The sequence below is a fragment of the Patiria miniata genome, unplaced genomic scaffold (genome assembly GCF_015706575.1).
Source record: "Patiria miniata isolate m_02_andy unplaced genomic scaffold, ASM1570657v1 HiC_scaffold_26, whole genome shotgun sequence".
NCBI classification, from domain to species: domain Eukaryota; kingdom Metazoa; phylum Echinodermata; class Asteroidea; order Valvatida; family Asterinidae; genus Patiria; species Patiria miniata.
The window spans coordinates 8,358,173-8,377,045 of record NW_024037065.1 but is presented as its reverse complement, the minus strand read 5'-3'; the positions used below and the strand labels follow the sequence as shown (position 1 = coordinate 8,377,045).

The following is an 18,873-nucleotide window of genomic DNA, read 5'->3' as shown; positions in this document are numbered from 1 at the left end:
TAGCAGAAAAGTTGCGCTTACTATAGCAGAAAATTGTGCTAACCTTAAGCACTATTTCATGATGTGTATGTGCTAATGGTTGCGCGTGCATGGAGATGTCCATTACATTACTGATTTAAGCAACATTTTCCGGGAGGGGGGGGAGTGTACCTTTAACTGTGCTTACTGCTTACGGTCTCCATGAAATAGAGGCTCAGTTAGCAGAAAATCGTGTTGAAAAAATGTTGCAACCTGACGCCACTTTTTTCTTCATATATCATCTGAATGAAGGTCAGTCATTGCAAAAATGATGATAAGACATGAATCTGGGACTGAGAAACATTTCCAATTTCGTAAGAAATACTTAGAAAATATTCTTGACTCTCCTTAGACTTTGTACACAACCGCTGATGTGGTGTCAGGTTGCAACATTTATTCCAATCGAGTGCTTAGCAGCACTATGAAATTGGACCCAGTATGAGAAAGAGCCACAGCCACAGACGTGGTGGTGTTGGTAATGCTGAGACGTCATCATGACTGGCTACCGATGGGTGGAAGTACAGGACTGGAGGAGAGACTAGCAGCGGGGCGTAATGCCGGCTGGGAGGTATGATCCAGCTGGCTGACACGGATCTCTCTGAAGGTAACGTTGCTGGTGGAAGAGGATTTGACGTGGGACTGCATCTCTGGGCTAGGTTTCCCTGTTGGGGACAAATGCATGGAAAAATTAGCAAGATTGTAAACTGTAACTGCTTAACTCTGCGTGTATTGTAATCCGAGACATTACACCAGCTTGAGACGACTATCCATTCTATTGGTTCCAATGTAACGTATTGTTATGGACTCCGTGCGCCAACAAAAGAGGGCGTTTTTTAACCACTTTTGAGAGCCCCTTGGACTCCGGACGCCGCGTGTCTGGCATCAACTGTTATTATCAGTACATTACAAATCAACTACACGTTGACCCACGTTCCGCGAATGAGCAAAACTGACTGACCGTGGATACAAATTGGGTTTTGATTTCTGCACCAAAACTGAGAAATAAACGGCCGCTGCAAACTGCTTACTGACAGGATTCACCCAAAAATATACAAATCATAAAAGTCAAAGCGCCTAATGTCTCAATCCTAGCAGGATATTAGTGAAATCTCGATAAGTCAAACCTCAAGGGAACAGGTTCAAAATTTGACTTAAGCAGAGTTTTGAGTTCAGCAGGGTTGTATATCATTGTAGTACTACTGAAGGCAATGGATTCTTTGACTTAACAGTTGACTTATCGAGATTTCACTGTACTTCTAAAAGGCAACCACGGTTGTGTGTCTCGATTTTCCGTTACTGCTTCAATGCCATTTTGCCTTTGAGGAACCCGCTTGGTTTAAAAACATCCGGCCTTCTGACTTCTATGACTACGCCAAAATCGTTTAACAAACCTACTTGTGGAGGTGTTTTGTTTCCGGCTGGCGGCCCGTGATTGGTCCTTCCATCCCATGTCCTCTCCCGTGTAGGTATTGGCCGGCGGGGGTCTCCGGACGCAGCGCTGACCAATCGTGGCCTTGATGTCAAAATGTTCGGGATCTTCCAGTCTCTCTTCCTGCCGGTGCTGTATGTGTTTGTGGACGATGTCCTGGGCCTGGTGAGGTTTAAAAAAATTAGTGTCGGGGATTGTTTGACTTGTGTTGGTGAAATTTGTTTGTAGACATGGAAGAAATGGTTGTTCTGCATGAAGTGAGTTTGAGTCAAGTCCTATAATCAAATCTGAAATCCAGTGAAAAGCTATTCAAATGAACTGCGACATGTTACATTCTGTTACTCATGACCATAATTTTTATTTGACTACCTCTGAACTTTGTGATTTGCCTTTCAATTATTAATCAGTTCACGTTGGATGATGTGTATACACGCAAAGGTTTTGCGGTATTCCGAACGGACGACGTATAAACACGCAACGAGCGAGACCGGAAATATCTGTCAGCGACCCGGTCTCAGCAAGCGAGGCCGGAAATATCAGGGTGTGCTACCCGCAGATGAAAGCCTTAACCCGTCTGACATCGAGGTTCCTGAAAAACAATTCCACGCCTGGGTGCGGTCAATGTCAAAATAATCACGGGTCAACTCATGCATATGCCTACTTAACAAATCCAATATGCCTTCGAGATGCCTGCCATGCAAAACGGCTGCTTGTGGAACAAAAGCACTGCACCCCTAAAATGGCCGACATGCAAAGGGACTATACCAACATACATATATGGGTGCTCTTTCTTAATTTCATCGTTGAGCGGGTTCTTATCGTGTCCGTACATCGCTATACATACCTTTTGTTGGCAGGTGATGATATTAGGCGCAGTCAGGAATTCCGTGATCTTCAGGTTGTTCTTGACCGCTGTGGATGCTGTAGATCGTGCATGCATCGGTAGCTGCAGCTGATAGGCGTGGTCTGTAAAGTCTATGTCGTGATCCAGGGCAAGTCTTTTCACTCTAAATATCATCGGAAGAAAATTTATTTGGAAGATTATATAACCTTTACTTCTGTAAAAGAAAACCAAAATTGCATGTGATTAAAGGCACATATATAGGATTATTGGCTTTTCATGCATTTTCTTCGTTTCCAATAATATCACCACTCAAAATCCAAAGAAGAAAGTTCAAAACCTAACCTGTTGAACTCTCAGCTCAGTGGATATTACACTTTTTGAGAAAACTGTGAAATACCGTGCACAAACATTTGATCACGAAGCACGATTTCGTCGATTGCGCCTTTTATTCCAAAGATCAGTCAATTGACTGATTGTTGGAAATCACCTACATTTCTTGATTTCTTCTAAATGACAGCAAGCCAGCTGAAACAATTTCACGGGGTGTTTAGTACCAGTACGATCTTTAATCCAAGTAAGCTTTTTGATAATAATTTGGTAGGTTACTTTTGGGATAAATGCAAATGATCCTATATGCCTTTAATAGGAATAAATCAAATTGGACATTTTTAGATCTGAGAGCGGTACGCTGATTTCTAAAGAGCTAAAAAAACTTAATGTTGCCAAAATGAAAAACCTTGAGACTCGTTTTGTAGGATTTATTCACAAGTCATTGTAAAAAATCTTTACAGGATTTCCATCTGGTAGGAATCTACCATAACGAGGACTTACTTCCTGTTGGTGAGCTTTGTGTACAGGTATTGTGCAAGCAGCTCTGCAGCATCTGTCTTGCAGTGCAGCGTCCCTTCAATCAACTCCTCTGGTATCTCAATGTTCCGCCGCTTGAAAAACTGTAAAAATGGAAAATAAAAAATGTATATTTTGGGACTAATTTTGGGATATTTCTCCCCAAACTACAGTTTTTGACTGATTAGTTCAGATCATTTTGTGCAAAAAGCATAGCAATGAGTGATTTCTGCACTGAAAATCAACTACCACTTTCACCGAGAGTGTTGTTAACTTAAGGGAATACAAACTGAAACTACAAAACTATTGTTACGTGCCTTAAATTTGTTTTAGTCATTTCATGAAAATTAAAAGTTCTACACCAATTCCACTCGTGCTTCATCACTAAGTGCACTTTTTTTTCAACTTTTTGTTTTTCGTTTAAAATAAATTTGGCCTGTTTATACGCATGAATTTTGAAATTTGATAAATTTGCTTTTCTTTGCAAAATTTCTCTAAACGTTACATCCATCCCACCATTTTCTGAAAGACTCCTATCCCCCAAAATAGCATAACATCAATCCATTTACCGTTTGGAGTTGTGACCAGTTTCCTAGTTTGCCCGGCAGTCCACTGCAGTTGTCGTAATTATGCATCTGGATATCCTGGGGGTAGTACCAGGAAAAGATCTCGGCCACAATGTAACCGCTGGAGAAATCTCTGCAAGTAAAGAAACACAGGGGAAAAAGTTTTATTGAATTCGGCATTAATGTAGTAAAACATCATTGAGTGAATGAACATTAAATTTTAAGAAGTAGATTAGAATTACGCTTTTAATTGGAAGAGAAATCAAATGATGTCCATGCATTATTTTGTCTATAATCATTTGGCTCCAAAACCTTTTGTCAGTTTTGGAATTAAAGATTCTCTTGAAGTGAAAGCAGAACTAAAAACAGATACTGTTTTGCAAGGAATTAAAGGTTTTTTAAAGGAATTAAAGGCTGCCCCGTACCACATGACATTTGCGCAACATTCGAAACACTTGGAAAAAACTTGATTTCATGCACACAGACAGACAAGTTTTTTTTACAAGTAAGAGTGCTTTTGTTTTGATCCATGATAAACTTATTAATGTTCGCACTGATACAAAAAAAATTAAACTTCAACCTTATTTAATTGACAGTAGGCCCTACTAATTAAGGCGACGGCGCAGCTGTCACTTGGGATCGCTTCACTTTTTTCTTTGAATTTTGGTAGTGGATATTTTGCCGGAGGTAACGCCGGCAAACTAACGTTTACTAAAGGTTTGCCGGCGGCAATCCATATCAACAGAGGGCGCTGTACTCTTTAAGATACGGCTAAATTATAACATGTATTAAATTCCCACTAAAGTTGTGCACTACAATCGGTGCAGTGGTTAAGCAATTGCTCTAGAGAGTGGGATGTCCCGAGTTCGAATCCTGATCCCCGCCACATTTTTAAGGTTTTTTTTCCCATCCCCAAATAAATAAGAATATTCTTCTTTTATTATTTTAATATGTCTCAAACATTTTATTGCAGAGTATGACTTTTTCTTTTTCAGATTTGTGGCTCTGGAGGATTTTTTTTAAAGGGAAATAAAGTCCGAAATTATAAAATGGTCTGATTCCCATCTTGTAAATACAAAGTTACAACGATAATATTGGCATGGAGCCGACTAAAATTTGTCACCGGAAAATGTTTTTAAATACAAAAAAACAGTAACTGCGCATGTTCAGTGCATATCCGGCAAACTAACGTTTACTGAAGGTTTGCCGTCTCCGGCAAAATATCCACTGCCTTGAATTTTTAATTAGCATCTTTCTCTTGTCAATTACTTAATATTGATGGATGGAAAGTGACAATATTTAGCATGGATTTTGTCTCTTGTAATTCATAATCAAGACAGAATTTTTTTGAGCGAATTCAACCTTTATTACTAGTGTCGGTCTTTTAAGTTTAATACCACATAACCAATGCACTGTTGCTGTATGGGGCGCACAAACACAAACAGCTCGCACAAACTCACCTTCGAATATTTCTGATGGGGAATGTGAGATCAAGACTCTGCAACCATTTGAACACCTCCCTCGGAAGCGCCGTCATGCTCTTTTCTTAGCACTTGCAACTTGTTAAAAGTAAAGTTAAAAGTAAAAGTCAACCAGATTTTTTAACAATTAAAATAAATATGATTTCCCGCATCGATTCTGCTCTTGATCGTCCACACACCGCCTGCATCAACTCGCAATGCAAGAGTGTTTACGCACGGTTTCCTGGTTACACAGTCAATGTGGACGACTGTTACATGTAAATTTGTCAATAACATCGAACGTTCGTTGGTTCGTACACAAGAATTGATGTAAAATCTCGACGGATGAGGGAGCTATTTAAGATTAGCAGCTACACCGCGCGCACATATTTATAAACTTTTTCGCGTGAGATGGATGTGAATAATAATTGCACCATCAGTTGCGAGAAGCGCTCTTTTGTCTAAAAATGAACACCTCTTGTGCATTTATTGCTTACGAATTAACATAGCAAAGCACACATCAAAGATGGCGCCTGAATGCAAGCGATCTATACAGCGCGCGCTGTACAAATATTTGTCCCAAATCAGCATTAAAACAATAATCTCCAATAGACCGCTTGCAGACGCGTTCGATAATCGACGCGCGAAGGCGCGCGACGCCATGTTGTGGGACAGGCGTATATCTATCCACGCACATTTTGTCCCAGAACATGGCGTCGCTCACCTTAGCGCGTCAATTATCGATCGCGTCTGCAAGCGGTCTATAGTTTCTAAATAGAAATAATAGAAATCATTGATATTCTCTTTTGTGATGAAGTATAAGTGTTAAGGAAAAGAAGAAATGGTCCGATCCAAATAATATGCCATGTCATGGATTGGCAATAATTTGAAATTCGCCTGTAATTAAACCCTTCCTTTTTAATACAATCATTAAAAGATCGAGAAACACAGCAAATAAATTTCACTGCCTGTGGTGGTTTGTACCATAATTATTTGTTAAATTGTTTTTGTTTTTTTCTGCTTTAGACTTTAATGGAATATCTTAGATCGGTGCTTCAACCAAAAGAAACCCCACACAACTAACTATAAAAAAAAAATGAGGGCGCTATTTAAGAAATCTGGAAACTTTTTCGATCTTGATTTGTTTTCTTGAGGGCGCTATATTAACATTGCTTGACGATTTAAATAGCGCCCTCAAGAAAGATTTTAATATTAATTTTTTTCCCGTAATTCTTGAATAGCGCCCTCATAAATAAAAAAAAATCGGTCAAAATTTGACCGTAATTCTTAAATAGCGCCCTCATGTCTGACTTTTTTTCATTATGTCTGCACATCAGGTCAACCTGACCATGGACAATGATGGAGGAAGGAACACATCTTACCGCTGGTCTTTCTTCACTTTTGTCTTAAACTTAAACTGGTTTGTTTCTTGGTATCCTATTCTGCGTTAATCCATGGCCAAAGTATAGGAGCAGTCTCCTGGACTGAAAAGCACTATTTATTTGGTTTTAGGTGGAAATATCCAGCTCACTAGGGGCTAGGCTTATCAGCTCAACTCATGACATGGTACTCGCATGGAGGTCTAATTCTACCTCCATGGTACTCGGGAGACTGGCGAATCTCCCAATCATTGCCCATGAGTGGCTAGCCCCATAAATGTGGCCTATTTACTGGACTGCCTCTGTAAACATAGGCCACACATCCACATGTACAAAAACGTGTCGCACTTTGCCAAATGTTGATTTTCACATTTAGGCTTAGTTTGTAGGGTTTTTTGCTTGAGAAGCATACTCACCCTTTTTATAGGCTAATCAGAAAGTGCTGCCTTTTTCAGATGTCCATTTTTCGTGAAATTTCCAGATACATTTGCACACATTTGCGTATCATTTTCAACATGAAAAAGTTTCACAAAAATTAGACATCTGAAAAAGGCAGCACTTTCTGATTAGCCTATAAAGAGGGTGAGAATGCTTCTAAAGCAAAAAAAACCTACAAAGTAAGCCTAAATGTGAAAATCAAAATTTGGCAAAGTGCGACACGTTTTTGTACATGTGGATGTGTGGCCTATGTTTACGGAGGCAGTCCAGTAAATAGGCCACATTTATGGGGCTAATGAGTGGCATGACTGAGCTAGTGTCTGTGCAGTGACTTGACTAAGCTGGATATTTCAACTAGGGAGAACTAGCATGACTAGTAGTAGTACTGTTAACCATACCAGAATTAATTTCCTTGGTTGAAATTCGGACTTGATATCCCTTTTCTAAAACTCTACCATTTGCGACGGATCAACGTACCTTGGAAATTCCTAGTTTGTGAGTAAAATCCATATCTATTTTGTGAAAATCTTGTGAAGACGTATTCATCTATAGAAATTGCCCTGTGGAGACGTATACAATCTTTTGTTCCCTTTTGTGTGCATGTCTCCAGAGGGCACGGTGTATCAGATCACATATCATGTATGTATTTATCACGTGTTTGTCATGTTTATCTGCGCTTTTCAGAGCACGAGTGAAGTCCTGGTCATCGAGGTTGTGTATGAGATGCAGGCTTCAAGAATGAACTGTGTTTAAATACATTTGGACACTTTGTAAAAAAATAAAAACTGTTGAGGAGATGGCTGGCACCAGTGGATTTGAAGCCTCGGCGGTTAGTGTGATTAAACGGGCAGTGGAGTTAGATGGCAAAGAACGCTTCACTGAAGCGTTAGTCTGCTACCAGGAAGGACTGAATCTACTCATGGAGGTCTTAAAAGGTATTACAATATTCAGTATTCTAAATTTACAAGGGCACATAACAATTCAGTGACTTTCCCGTTGGCTTTTGTGTACAAAATCACTAGAGCATATGAGTATGATAGTTGGTAGTGAGAACTGGGTGTACGTGAATTTGGGGGGGAAAAGGACATATGAAAAAAAGTTGAAGCAAGTAGGCCTACAAATTTCTGAAAATTTGGACTGCGCTTTGTTTTAAACAGTATTTTGTGTTGTACTTTTCATAACCTAGTCTACAGAATGTATGTAATAGACCCTGGCCTGGCGAAGCCAACCATGATCTATGATACATAAACAGATTCAACGGTTAATTATGCAACTAAACTGCATATGACCTCGAGAAGCTGACCAATCAGCAGGCGCCTTCTATGCGCACATACTTCGAGCTCCACTTGTGCATGAACACACGCCCACAATGAGTAGCATTTTTGGACAGGTTCTATTACGAAAACACGGCATCGAAATTGACCAATCACAATCTCAGTCTTGGTTTCTGAATGAAATGATGTCACGCATGCTTAGATATATCAGATGTTAAACAGGAGACTGGGCTGCGTGAATAACGGGTGATACTCAGACTAGATTCATAACCAGGGTATCGTGACTGAAATGTTTAGAAATAATTACATTTTTGGTTTATTCTCAGAATTAAATTATCCCAAGGTGTAGTCTCCCCTCTCCAGCATGCAAAATTAATAACAGCATTCTCTTTTCCTATGATTTTTGGCTGGCAGTGACAACAGACGACGCAAAGAAGCGAGCTTTACGCACCCGCCTGGGCGACTACATGGACAGAGCAGAGAAAATAAAGCAACACGTGGAGAAAGAAAAAGAAGGTGATTAATCCTCAGCCGATGGCGCTGTGGCACTTCCATCACCTTCCATAATTTGTGTGACCCAGGTTAAATCGTTATTGAGGCCAACACAGGGATTAGGTTTTCAGTCCCTACCTGATTTTCAGACTGGGCCCTCGAGTGCTGAAAAACATGTAAAACGAAATCAGGCCAACTTTGCTCACTCTTTGGCCGACAAAATTCTCCAAACATCTTCATGAGGCAAAGACAAGTTCCTCAGTATTTCACCAGCCAAGTTTGAAGTCTCAGTTCAATTGTTAAAGCAGACTCAATATTTTGCACCTGAGAGGGAAGTCAAGTGATATCAACTTGAGGCCAAAGACTAGACTGGTGCATGTCCAACTGTTTGAAAAAGACTGACTTCTTCAGTAGTCTGGTGGCAGACTATGGAGAGGTGTGTAGAAATAGAGACCGGTACCAAATGTTCCTTTTGGCACAGTTGATTGATGCAGTACTGAAGGGTTGTTGGACTGGTTGTTTCGTGTGCCAGTCTTTTTTCTTGTGTTGCATGTTTTCAGTACCTTATGTTTTGGAACTCTCATACACAGTATTAAGAGTTCCATATTTTCACTAGTTTTGTACATGTACTTTTATTTCCCGGCCCTTTTCACATTGTGACCGAAGTTTCGAACCCTATTGTGAAGACCATTTAATTTGCAAATGAATTTGGGAAAACCCTTTAAGAAATAATTAACTGAGCACTCTTGCATTCCAGCTGGCAAATACCACGAACAAATCCACATAGCGGCAGACTCCACCCACAACAGCTACAGCCGAACCTTCGGCCGTTTCCTAGACGAGTTTGTGACGGAGGTCCACGTTGAGGATCCTTACATCCGGAATCCTCACCAGTGTTACAACTTCCTGAGGCTGTGCGAACTCCTTCTTGGGGGCAAGACAAAAGTCAAGAGGATAAGCTTGCTGACGGGACAAGACCAGGTGAGCAAAGACACTGGAGGTTGGATACACAGTTCATTCCCTGCATAAGACAAAATTGCTCGAGCAGATACAGCGGCTCAACGTATGTGGAAAGTTTGAGGTCATTGGTGTAAATAAAAGTGATAAGTAGGAAGGTTTCTTTCTTGTCGATTGCAGGGAACGGCGCAACAGCAAGAGGCAAGATTTGAGGAGTTGAAAAGAAGCCTGGCCGAGTATAGTGTAACGTTAGATATCAGTTACTCATCGACGCTACACGACAGAGAGATCAGGTATAGCACAGGTTCCTTGTGACCTCTAAGAACTTTTTTGGGGTAAAGTTCTCAAAACAATTATCCACTTACTATACACCAAGAAAGTGTGATGTCATCTCCTCCCCAGGTGGCGAATTTTTTTTCTCCCAAACGACATCCGCGTACGTGGTTGTTTAGCGCCCTCTACGATACTTTTATGATACGCACGCAGGTATATCATAATTTGTTTCCCCATCTTTTGGCGAGCAGTGCCACAGCTCAGTCGGTCTAGGGTAAGATTTTGCACCGCGAGGTTGCGGGTTCGAATCTCTCGGCTTAGCACCCGAATTTTTTTCCTTTTCTAACCCGAGGCTTTGGAGGATTTTTTTTTAAAGGGAAATAAAGTCCGAATTTCATAACGTTCAAATTCACTTTTTTTTTTCTAATTTTATATTTTCTTATCATGTTTTTTTATAAAAGTTAAGTTCAAAACGCCATAGCGTACACCCATATGTGGATGTCGTTTGGGAGAAAAAATTCGCTCGTAAGTCACGCTCAGTTCCTCGACCACGGTTCAAGCACATTCATTAACGACACATTACACGTACGTTTAACACACACGATCACATTTTACATCCTGCTTTTATAGAACATTTTTCACAAATTAATACCTGCAATGGTTCACTGTCTTTCAGCAGATTTGTCAGTTACAACCACAGGCGTGCTTATTTTAACGGATTCACAACAGCCATAGCAAAACGACGGCGTTCACTGGGCCGTTGCAGTGCACGTCAACCAGTAATCATGGTTGCACCGAGTTGACCTCTGAATGACGTCACAACTCGTTAGTGAAAAGGACTTATGATCCAAGTAAAATTATGACAAGTAAAAGTTACCACTGCTCTACCTTGATTCTGTGTTTCTTTTCACCTTTTTTTTTGTCTTGGAAAATTTATTCAGATTAAACAACGGTTGGATAATCAAGATCGGTCGAGGTCTCGACTACTTCAAGAACACGGGCAAGTTCAGCATCGGTTTCTGCGACATGGACCTGCGCAAATGCCACGAGACAACGGTCGACATCTTCCATTCCAAACACACCACGAAGAAATGATACTGGCCGGAAACAAATGCAGATAATAAATTTATCCTCTTTGTTTTGTTTTCAACTGATGCAATATTAAGAAACAAAGAAACACAAAACTTGCCCATAAATCTGCTCCCTGCTCTCCCTCACTTCAAACTTAAAGTTATAAGCTCCCAGATTTGCAGTCTAGTCAAGTGAACCCTCCAGGGCCAAATTTCATAGAGCTGCTTAAGCACAAAATTTGCTTAAGCACGAAAAAAACAGTGCTTAGTAAAATAAGGTTACCGGCCAAAACTCCATGCGATGTACATTGCTTGTGACTGGTATTTTTACGGTTGTTTACTTAGCATAACAATCGCATGGAGTTTTGGCCGGTAACCTGATTTTATTAAGAAAGACGTTTTTGTGCTTAAGCAAATTTTGTGCTTAAGCAGCTCTATGAAATTGTCCCCTGCTATTTAAGCAGTCACAGACAGTCAAAATTCACTTTCACTTCCCCTGCTATACTTTTAGCAAAGGCTAGTCACCAGCAGTCAGATCATATGTCCAGCAAGCACTGTGACTAGTCAAAATCTAGTTAGTGAATTAGGGGTGTTTTTGTTTTAATTTTCAGATTTGTAAACTTTGATATGTCTACTACGCATATTTTAAAGAACTAGTATATAAATTGTGGACTTGAAAGTGTCTTTAAGGAACTTTGAAGGCCTTTTTCTCAGATTTGTACTCTTTTGACATGTTGATAAATGCGAATCAATTAACAGAATGTTCGATTGAATTTGAAGTACAACAAACAGTACTGTAAGGGGGAGAATTTTATTCGCTTTCCTAAGGCCAAAAAAAAAGTCTCCGGTTTCTGGTATGGAGCTTGCCCAAAAAGTGGTGCGGCGACGCAGCTTTTTTTTTTTTTTAACTGTTTTTTTTTGCTTCAAATGTCGGCTGATGACTGCAAATGGTGCCCGACTAAACTTAGTGCAAATATTATGGGAGACCAGAGAGGCCACATAAAGCTTATTCTCGATCATAACCCCATCTAAAAACACGTTAAAATAGTGCAGCAGCAGGATTCCAGTCAAACCAGTGAGTTTGGCGGTTTTGAGACATCATCTTTCATTGAAGAAAAAACTTTTTCATTTTGCCGACTCGCATGGCTACGGCAACGTGCGCGCATACCAGAAACCGAAGACTTTTTTTTTTGGCCTAATACCCGCATTTCCTCATTTTGACCTCTGCCCAGTTCTGTCTCATTTTGCCAGAACCAGTCACATTTTGTAGCCTTTGGACTTCATATCGTAATCCTTGTAGTCCATGGACTTTCAAAAGATTGAAGTTTTTTGTATGTCAATGTACAGAAGTTTTTTTTATCTGAAATATATTATTATGCTTCTGAAGCTGGTATAATTAATCTATGTGATTTCTGAATAGTTTATTTTAAGCAACTTTTGAGTACTTCTGCTGGTACATGGTGTGTTCTGCAGAGTGGTTCAGTATAGTATGGTATATCACTTTTGATAAATCATTCTAATAAGACATGTATTTTACCATCATTAAAAAACATTAAACTGTTGTAAATGCTATCGTACGAAGTAATAAAAGTATAACAAATTTCAAATTTACAAATATCTTGCCGCATCCTTTTTGACATTCCAATAAAACATGTGTCCACTTACTTTACTTGTAGGTAAATTTATTACATCATGTGATATGTACCTCTGTGTTTGGACAATCTAAGTTGCACTTGAGATCATTTTTGTTGAAAGAAAGTGCTCATAATTTTGCTAACTTTACAGATGAGCAATGCATTACTTGAATCCATAATGGTGGAACTTTATGTTTGAAGCGCAAAGGAAGATACAACATTTGCAAACATAAAAAACGAAATCATCAAATTATCACGAAATACCTTACTGGATTGTTAGGGAATGACAGTCTAAAGCATCCTGTAAAATCGTGGCTCCTGATGTGCTGACATTTTCAAGAAAAAAATGTATTTTTCCAAAGCTGATCGGTCGACCAGTGTTGGAGAAAACTGACTTTTTTCAAAAACTGCTACTAATTGTTCACATTTAGTTATTCCGCATTTTCTTTGCAATTGATTACACACCTGTGAAGGGGTTCAAGCCTGCTGGACTGATTCTCTGACCTTACAATTCCCTAAAGTCTATAAATTGCTCCGTTTCATCTAAAGTGGGGTCAGGGAACCAAACTGCAAGAATATAATTGGTTTTCTTGGTTTTTCCAGCATCTACAAGCCCAAAACGTGAAGCCAGTTTAACAATATTTGTTATAACATGCTAATCCTCCAAATCCATTTACTTCTGAAAATTGCAGCAAAAGCAAATGTTGTACATTCCCTTTAAGACTCGGTAGCAAGACTCTCAGTAAAGCTGTTTTATTTTTGTTGGCAACTAAAAAAAACCTGGCAGAAAAAGGTGCTCTTTTAAATCCTCTTTGACCCTTTGCAAATGTATGCAATATTTAAAAAGTTCAGATTTTGTTGTGTTCATGAAATTCAATCTACTACAGGGCCAGTCAAAAAAAGCAGAACCCAAAACAAAGAAATATATTTTATATAAAAAACTATGTAGCACCAAAATTAATTATGACATGGAAGCCCTTTTATTAAACTTCCTTTAAGTGAGGAAATTATTTCAATTGCTCTTCGCGTTAACATTTTATCACTGTTTAAACGAAGTAACCCTGGAATCAGTTTCATCCAAACAACAATTTATTGTGAGTTCTGACTGTTCTGGAACAATAAAGAAGATGACACAGAACACTTGTTTCAACAACTGTAGTACACGATATCTTTATTAACAACCCTGCTTTGGCTAACAATAGAATTTATAAAATCCAATTCTTCTTTTTTAAAAGACGGGCCTTTAATAGCGAAAGACTTTGTTGAATAGTTTTAACTTATAAACTGAGATGTTATCACTGGTGATGTTTGAAGACAATTGTAATGTCAATTCTTGAAATTACATTTTTGGATGAAACAGATTTCAGGGTCATTTCGTTTAAATGGTGATATAATATAAAGGGATTGAGCAATTGAAGTAATCGTTTTTCACCTGAAAGTAGTGGATTAAATTGGCTTACTAGTCATAATTATTTTTGGTGCTACATTTTTTTTAAAATATGAAAAATATTTCTTTGGGTTTGGGTTCCCCTGTTTTTGACCCACCCTGTAGCTTTATCAATATTTCTTGTGTTGTATAGTTTCCTGTGTACGTGTCAAGTTTAAACTGGTTCTCGGTACCTCCGTTATCGGTTGGGCTTCTGGATTAAATGTATTACCGTTTATGTTGATATTTTTATTTATTGGGGCGGGAACCGGTTATCCCATCCCGTTTATAGTTTGCAAGTTTCTCAAGGGGGCGTGGCCGCGGTGGCATCTACCGACCTTTCAGCCTTTCGCCGCCAGAGGGCGCTGCAAAAATTTCCACATTGGATTATTGGTTATTTCGTGGATGTACGCTAACGGGTAAATTCGTCAATGTAAATCGATTAAAAAGACCACATTAGCGGTAAGTGAGACCGTAATTTCATGACATTTCGAAAATTGTGTCTTGTGTTCACCATTTGTTTGTTAATATTCAGGTCTGTGACTTCACTTAGGTTCGTTTCAGCTACGTGAAAAATATGATGTCTGAACCTTGCGAGCTTTTTGCGCAGGCAAAGAGCATACGTGCACGAGTGGATTTGTGCCGTGTTTTACTGCTCGATCAATGGCGCTGTAGGCCTAGGCCTACATGCGTCTGCAAACGGGTGCAACTTTGCTTCATAATTTGAACTTCACTTCACACATTCATGTATTGTAAGTTGGCCTAGTAAATGAATGTACAGATGATTAGATTAGATGATTAGTAAAATTTTTGCTAGTTGTTGTCGGTGCTTTGCAAAATTTGTACAAATAAGAAGGATACAAAAAAAAACAATTTAAAACAAATTCAGGACTGAAAAAATTTGAAAGACATTTCAAATTTCATACGCCGGCATTAGGCCTACCGGAAAGCACTGGAAATCAACTCGCAGTGTGTAGTTGTTTTCCTGTGTTTTCTGGTGTTTTTTTGGGTTGCTTTCCAGTGTGTTCCGGTGTTTCCTTAGTAATGTTTTCTGGTTGATTTCTGGTTGTTTTCCTGTTATTTTCCGGTTGTTTTCTGGTGTTTTCCAGTTAATAATATGGCGATCGTGTAAAGGTTCGGTTCCCTATATAAGGGAACAAAATCCACTTTTAAATTATTTAAAATCATAATTTCTACCCAAAGAAACTGTTCAAAATTACAAAAGGTTTCATTAGAATTGAGAGAAGTCTGTTCTAGGTTGAAAAGTTCATTTTTGAGTAATGAATAACACCCTTGACTCCAATTTCATCAAAACTAAACAGGGGCCCTACACATGTACACTGCACAATTGCCAATAATATTACCCAATTATATTTGATCTACAAAAAACAATGTTTACAAATGATAAGCCTTATATCAGTACATTGGCAATATTGCACATGTACATTCAAGTTATAAATACAGCCTTTCTTGAGACCAAAAACATTTTGCAGGCCAACTTGAATTTTGTTTGAATTAGGCCGATTATTTTCATGTTTCTTTGCATTTCACTACATGATCATACGTGTACATGTACATGTTGGTTTACATCATACATGTACTGTAGTTTCCCAATATAATTGTATGACTATCTTGTATCTTGTATCTTGTGTTTTTTGTGTGTGTTCTTTAATTTTCAGCAATGAATGGATTGGGGGGGGGGGGGTTAGTATATAGCAAAGGTTGTTACATGTACACTGACTTGTTTGAAGTTTTGTGTTCATAATCATAGATGCTTGAAAAACCAAGAAAAACAATCATGTTCCTGTAGTCTGGTTCCCTGACCCCACGTAAAATGAAACTGACAAATTTATAGATGTCTGGGAATATTAAGGTCAGGGAACCAGTCTATCTGGCTTGTACCCGTTCATGTGTGTAATCGATTGCAAACAAAATGCGGACTAACTACATGTAAATGGTAAATTGGGGGCAGTTTTTTTTAAAAAGCCAGTTTTTTTCTAACGCTGATCGGCCGACCAGGGTTGGAAATTGATACAAAAATACCACTTTTCTTGAAAATTATAGCACACCAGGTGCCATGATTTTACAGGATGCTTTAGACTATCATTCAATAACACTAACAGTCTAGTAAGGTATATTCATAATAATTTGGTAGTTCTATAATCTACCTGTATTTCAGTCCTTCATAAATTGGACCTCCCATTGCAAGTTAATATTCCCAAAGCAAACTTGAGGATCAATACAATGGGAAAAAAATTACAAAAACAAAATAGTGTTGTATTTTTTTAAAAAGCTGAAAATTTGTTCCTGGTTTTAATTAATTGGATTGGATGCTGTTTCCACACTGCAATGGCACTCAATAGTTTGGTCGTCAAACTGTCGAGTTGGATGCCATACAGCATTATGAGGCTCTACTAGTATTAGTTCACAGTGTTTTATGCATACGTGTACGTGTGTAACCCAATTCTGCTGCTCAGAGCTGCACTTTAATGTGGATTTTGCACCCCCTTGAAGCGATTTGTGTTTGCTGTTCTTTGTTAGCACAGTTTCTAATCAACACAGAAATTGGCAAAGTTCATTCATTTACATGTATCGCAGGTACCGGTACCGTACCTAGTACACCATTGGTTGATACATGTACATGTCCATGTACATTTACATACATAATGTATACTCAAACTTCTACAGTACATGTATTTTTGGAGAAAGATGCATGCTGGATACATGAAACTTACTGGCATATTTAACAAGGTTAACAGTTCTTCAGTCTCCTGACGATTTAACCAGGTTAACAGTTCTTCAGTCTCCTGACGATGACTAGAGCAGGCTAGTCGAAACGTTGAGACCAAAGACAAGTTCGTTTAGAACTTACAGCAGGACTGTTCTTATCAGAACAAAAAACTACTTAGCAAAGTTGATAATAAGCAGGACAAGTTCTTTTCAGAACAAATATCTTCTAAGCAGTAGTTATTACCACATGGTGTTACCGCAAACCGAAACGATACAGGTTAACAGTTAATTTACATTTTAGTTTTATGTACACGTACATGTATATAATTTTTGTTTCATTGCCAGTTTGCAGTTTCCCAAAAATCTTTTAGCTCCTTAGTGTCGGAAAATGATTTTTCAACATACCCAGTTTTCACATCAAAATGGCAACATTTCAGAAGGAACAGTTTTATTTTTAGTCTGTCAATACATACAATACGGAATTACAGATGTACATGTGCGTACATGTACCCCAGCATTGCTTTAAGCATCATGTGTACATGTTTATTTAACCTCAGATCCTACAGTACCTAAAATGTAACTTGCCAAGTTTGATGTTCAATGTATTGCACTGTTATGCATAAAGACCTTGACTACACGTACATTGTAAGTTGTCATATTTCATGAACACATGTAGGTAAGTTGCAGTTTACACAATGTAAAATTTTGAACTCTCTGCAGTTTCCTATGAATTTTGTGCATTCAACAGTGGCATCACGTGTACATCACAGTAAATTCTACTTGTTAATTTGGGCCGATGCAGAAAAGGATGCACTAATGCAATGCATGCACAATGTACGCATGACCCCATTCACTGAGGACACGATACTGTACATGTACAGTGTACATTGTATGTACATGTACATACAAATGTATGTATGTGTGTACACGTATGTACATGTACAATGTACAAAATGTACATGTATGAGTGTACATGTACATTATGTAGGCAACACACATTTCCCTCTCTTGAAGACGTCATCAGTTGGAGCTGCTAAAACTGTGAATGGTCGCATATTTCCTCCGCGGAAACGATTTGTGGTATGCACACAGCTGGAGGCGCTGCCAGCGCTATTCCGGGCAGAAAGGGATGCCTGTGCAGCAGATCTTATGGATCACTTACAAACATTTCTGAAACCCTCTAGCGGAGGCAGGCTGGATGCCCACAATGGGAGCAGGATCGAATGATTTCCCTTTTCTCTGTAGGACGTCAGCTTCATGTAGCTCACGCAGTTGTCTATGTGCACTTCATGCGCATACAGACATGTACCGGTATAATTGTTATTAGTCCCTCGACTGTAGAATTTGGACAGAACAAAACAAAATTCCTCTTTTGGAAAAATTGAGATTGCGAAACTAATTTACTAAAGTTACATGTACATGTACATGTAGCTAACCCCCTAGGGCCTCTGTGCTAAGAACCATCCAAAATCTTCCAAAATTTTGCACTCAATGTACAAATGGAGGATACCCAGCGCCTCAATCCTTCTAAATCCTCAGACAGTCCTGCCTCAAAAATGCATTCATCCTCAATCCTCCAAAATCATCTTCTTCTTCAAACATGATCCTCAATCTTCCCAAATCTCATGTGCTAAAACACCATTCATCCTCAATCCTCCAAAATCCTCATGTTTCTCAAACACCATTCATCCTCAATCCTCCAGAATCCTCCAAAAGTGCCATGAGGATTTTGGAGGATTGAGGTGAGTTAGGGACAGTTAGCTAATCCTTCACTTGTAGAGATACCGGCCGGTAGTGCAGTGGGCATGTGTGTTTTATGTACAAAACATTAGATATACTCCAATCCGTACAAATTGTATCTATTTCACGCATTGTTTAAAATTGTGATGATTTTGCTGATGCAGCAGAATTGTTTCGCAGAACAGTTGGTTATAAAGCCTTTTATGTACACATGATATTGAAAACACGATGAAACATGAAACTGTTTTGGGATTATGTTGCAATTTTGTGTCTGGAATATGTTACGGTTAAAATGAT

General features: G+C 38.9%; 3 protein-coding genes across 4 annotated transcripts in view; 2 read left to right on the top strand and 1 right to left on the bottom strand.

The window, feature by feature from the left end:
* Positions 1 to 431: 431 nt before the first annotated feature.
* LOC119734079 (spermatogenesis-associated protein 4-like) lies at positions 432 to 5,402 on the bottom strand. Of its 2 annotated transcripts, none has more exons than XM_038207443.1 (6): positions 5,164 to 5,402; positions 3,707 to 3,836; positions 3,123 to 3,241; positions 2,292 to 2,454; positions 1,414 to 1,609; positions 432 to 680 (listed from the first exon to the last, which is right to left on the bottom strand). In XM_038207443.1, exons 1-6 carry the CDS (start codon positions 5,238 to 5,240, stop codon positions 511 to 513), a joined length of 855 nt encoding a protein of 284 aa, XP_038063371.1. In that variant the 5' UTR covers positions 5,241 to 5,402; the 3' UTR covers positions 432 to 510. The 2 variants fall into 2 exon arrangements, with proteins under 2 accessions (XP_038063371.1, XP_038063372.1); XM_038207444.1 differs by having other exon boundaries at positions 538 to 680; positions 1,410 to 1,609.
* Positions 5,403 to 6,525: 1,123 nt separating this feature from the next.
* On the top strand, positions 6,526 to 11,194 carry LOC119734116 (MIT domain-containing protein 1-like). The gene is made up of 6 exons (XM_038207474.1): positions 6,526 to 6,583; positions 7,665 to 7,915; positions 8,669 to 8,770; positions 9,504 to 9,727; positions 9,884 to 9,996; positions 10,918 to 11,194. Exons 2-6 carry the CDS (start codon positions 7,777 to 7,779, stop codon positions 11,069 to 11,071), a joined length of 732 nt encoding a protein of 243 aa, XP_038063402.1. The 5' UTR covers positions 6,526 to 6,583; positions 7,665 to 7,776; the 3' UTR covers positions 11,072 to 11,194.
* A 3,273-nt stretch (positions 11,195 to 14,467) lies between these two features.
* LOC119733957 (probable protein phosphatase 2C T23F11.1) overlaps positions 14,468 to 18,873 on the top strand; it is a 41,262-nt gene continuing 36,856 nt past the window's right edge. The window contains exon 1 of the mRNA XM_038207322.1: positions 14,468 to 14,568. The gene's annotated coding sequence lies outside the window, so the exon portion shown is untranslated. The remainder of the gene's footprint in view (positions 14,569 to 18,873) is intronic.

Coding starts and splice junctions, on each gene's coding strand:
- LOC119734079 (XM_038207443.1), bottom strand. CDS start 5,240: ATGACGGCGCTTCCGAGGGAGGTGTTCAAATGGTTGCAGAGTCTTGAT. Junction 3,242..3,706: donor ACTGGTCACAACTCCAAACG/GTAAATGGATTG, acceptor CCATTTTTACAG/TTTTTCAAGCGGCGGAACAT. Junction 681..1,413: donor GAAACAAAACACCTCCACAA/GTAGGTTTGTTA, acceptor TGTCCCCAACAG/GGAAACCTAGCCCAGAGATG.
- LOC119734116 (XM_038207474.1), top strand. CDS start 7,777: ATGGCTGGCACCAGTGGATTTGAAGCCTCGGCGGTTAGTGTGATTAAA. Junction 7,916..8,668: donor ACTCATGGAGGTCTTAAAAG/GTATTACAATAT, acceptor TTTGGCTGGCAG/TGACAACAGACGACGCAAAG. Junction 9,997..10,917: donor CTACACGACAGAGAGATCAG/GTATAGCACAGG, acceptor AAATTTATTCAG/ATTAAACAACGGTTGGATAA.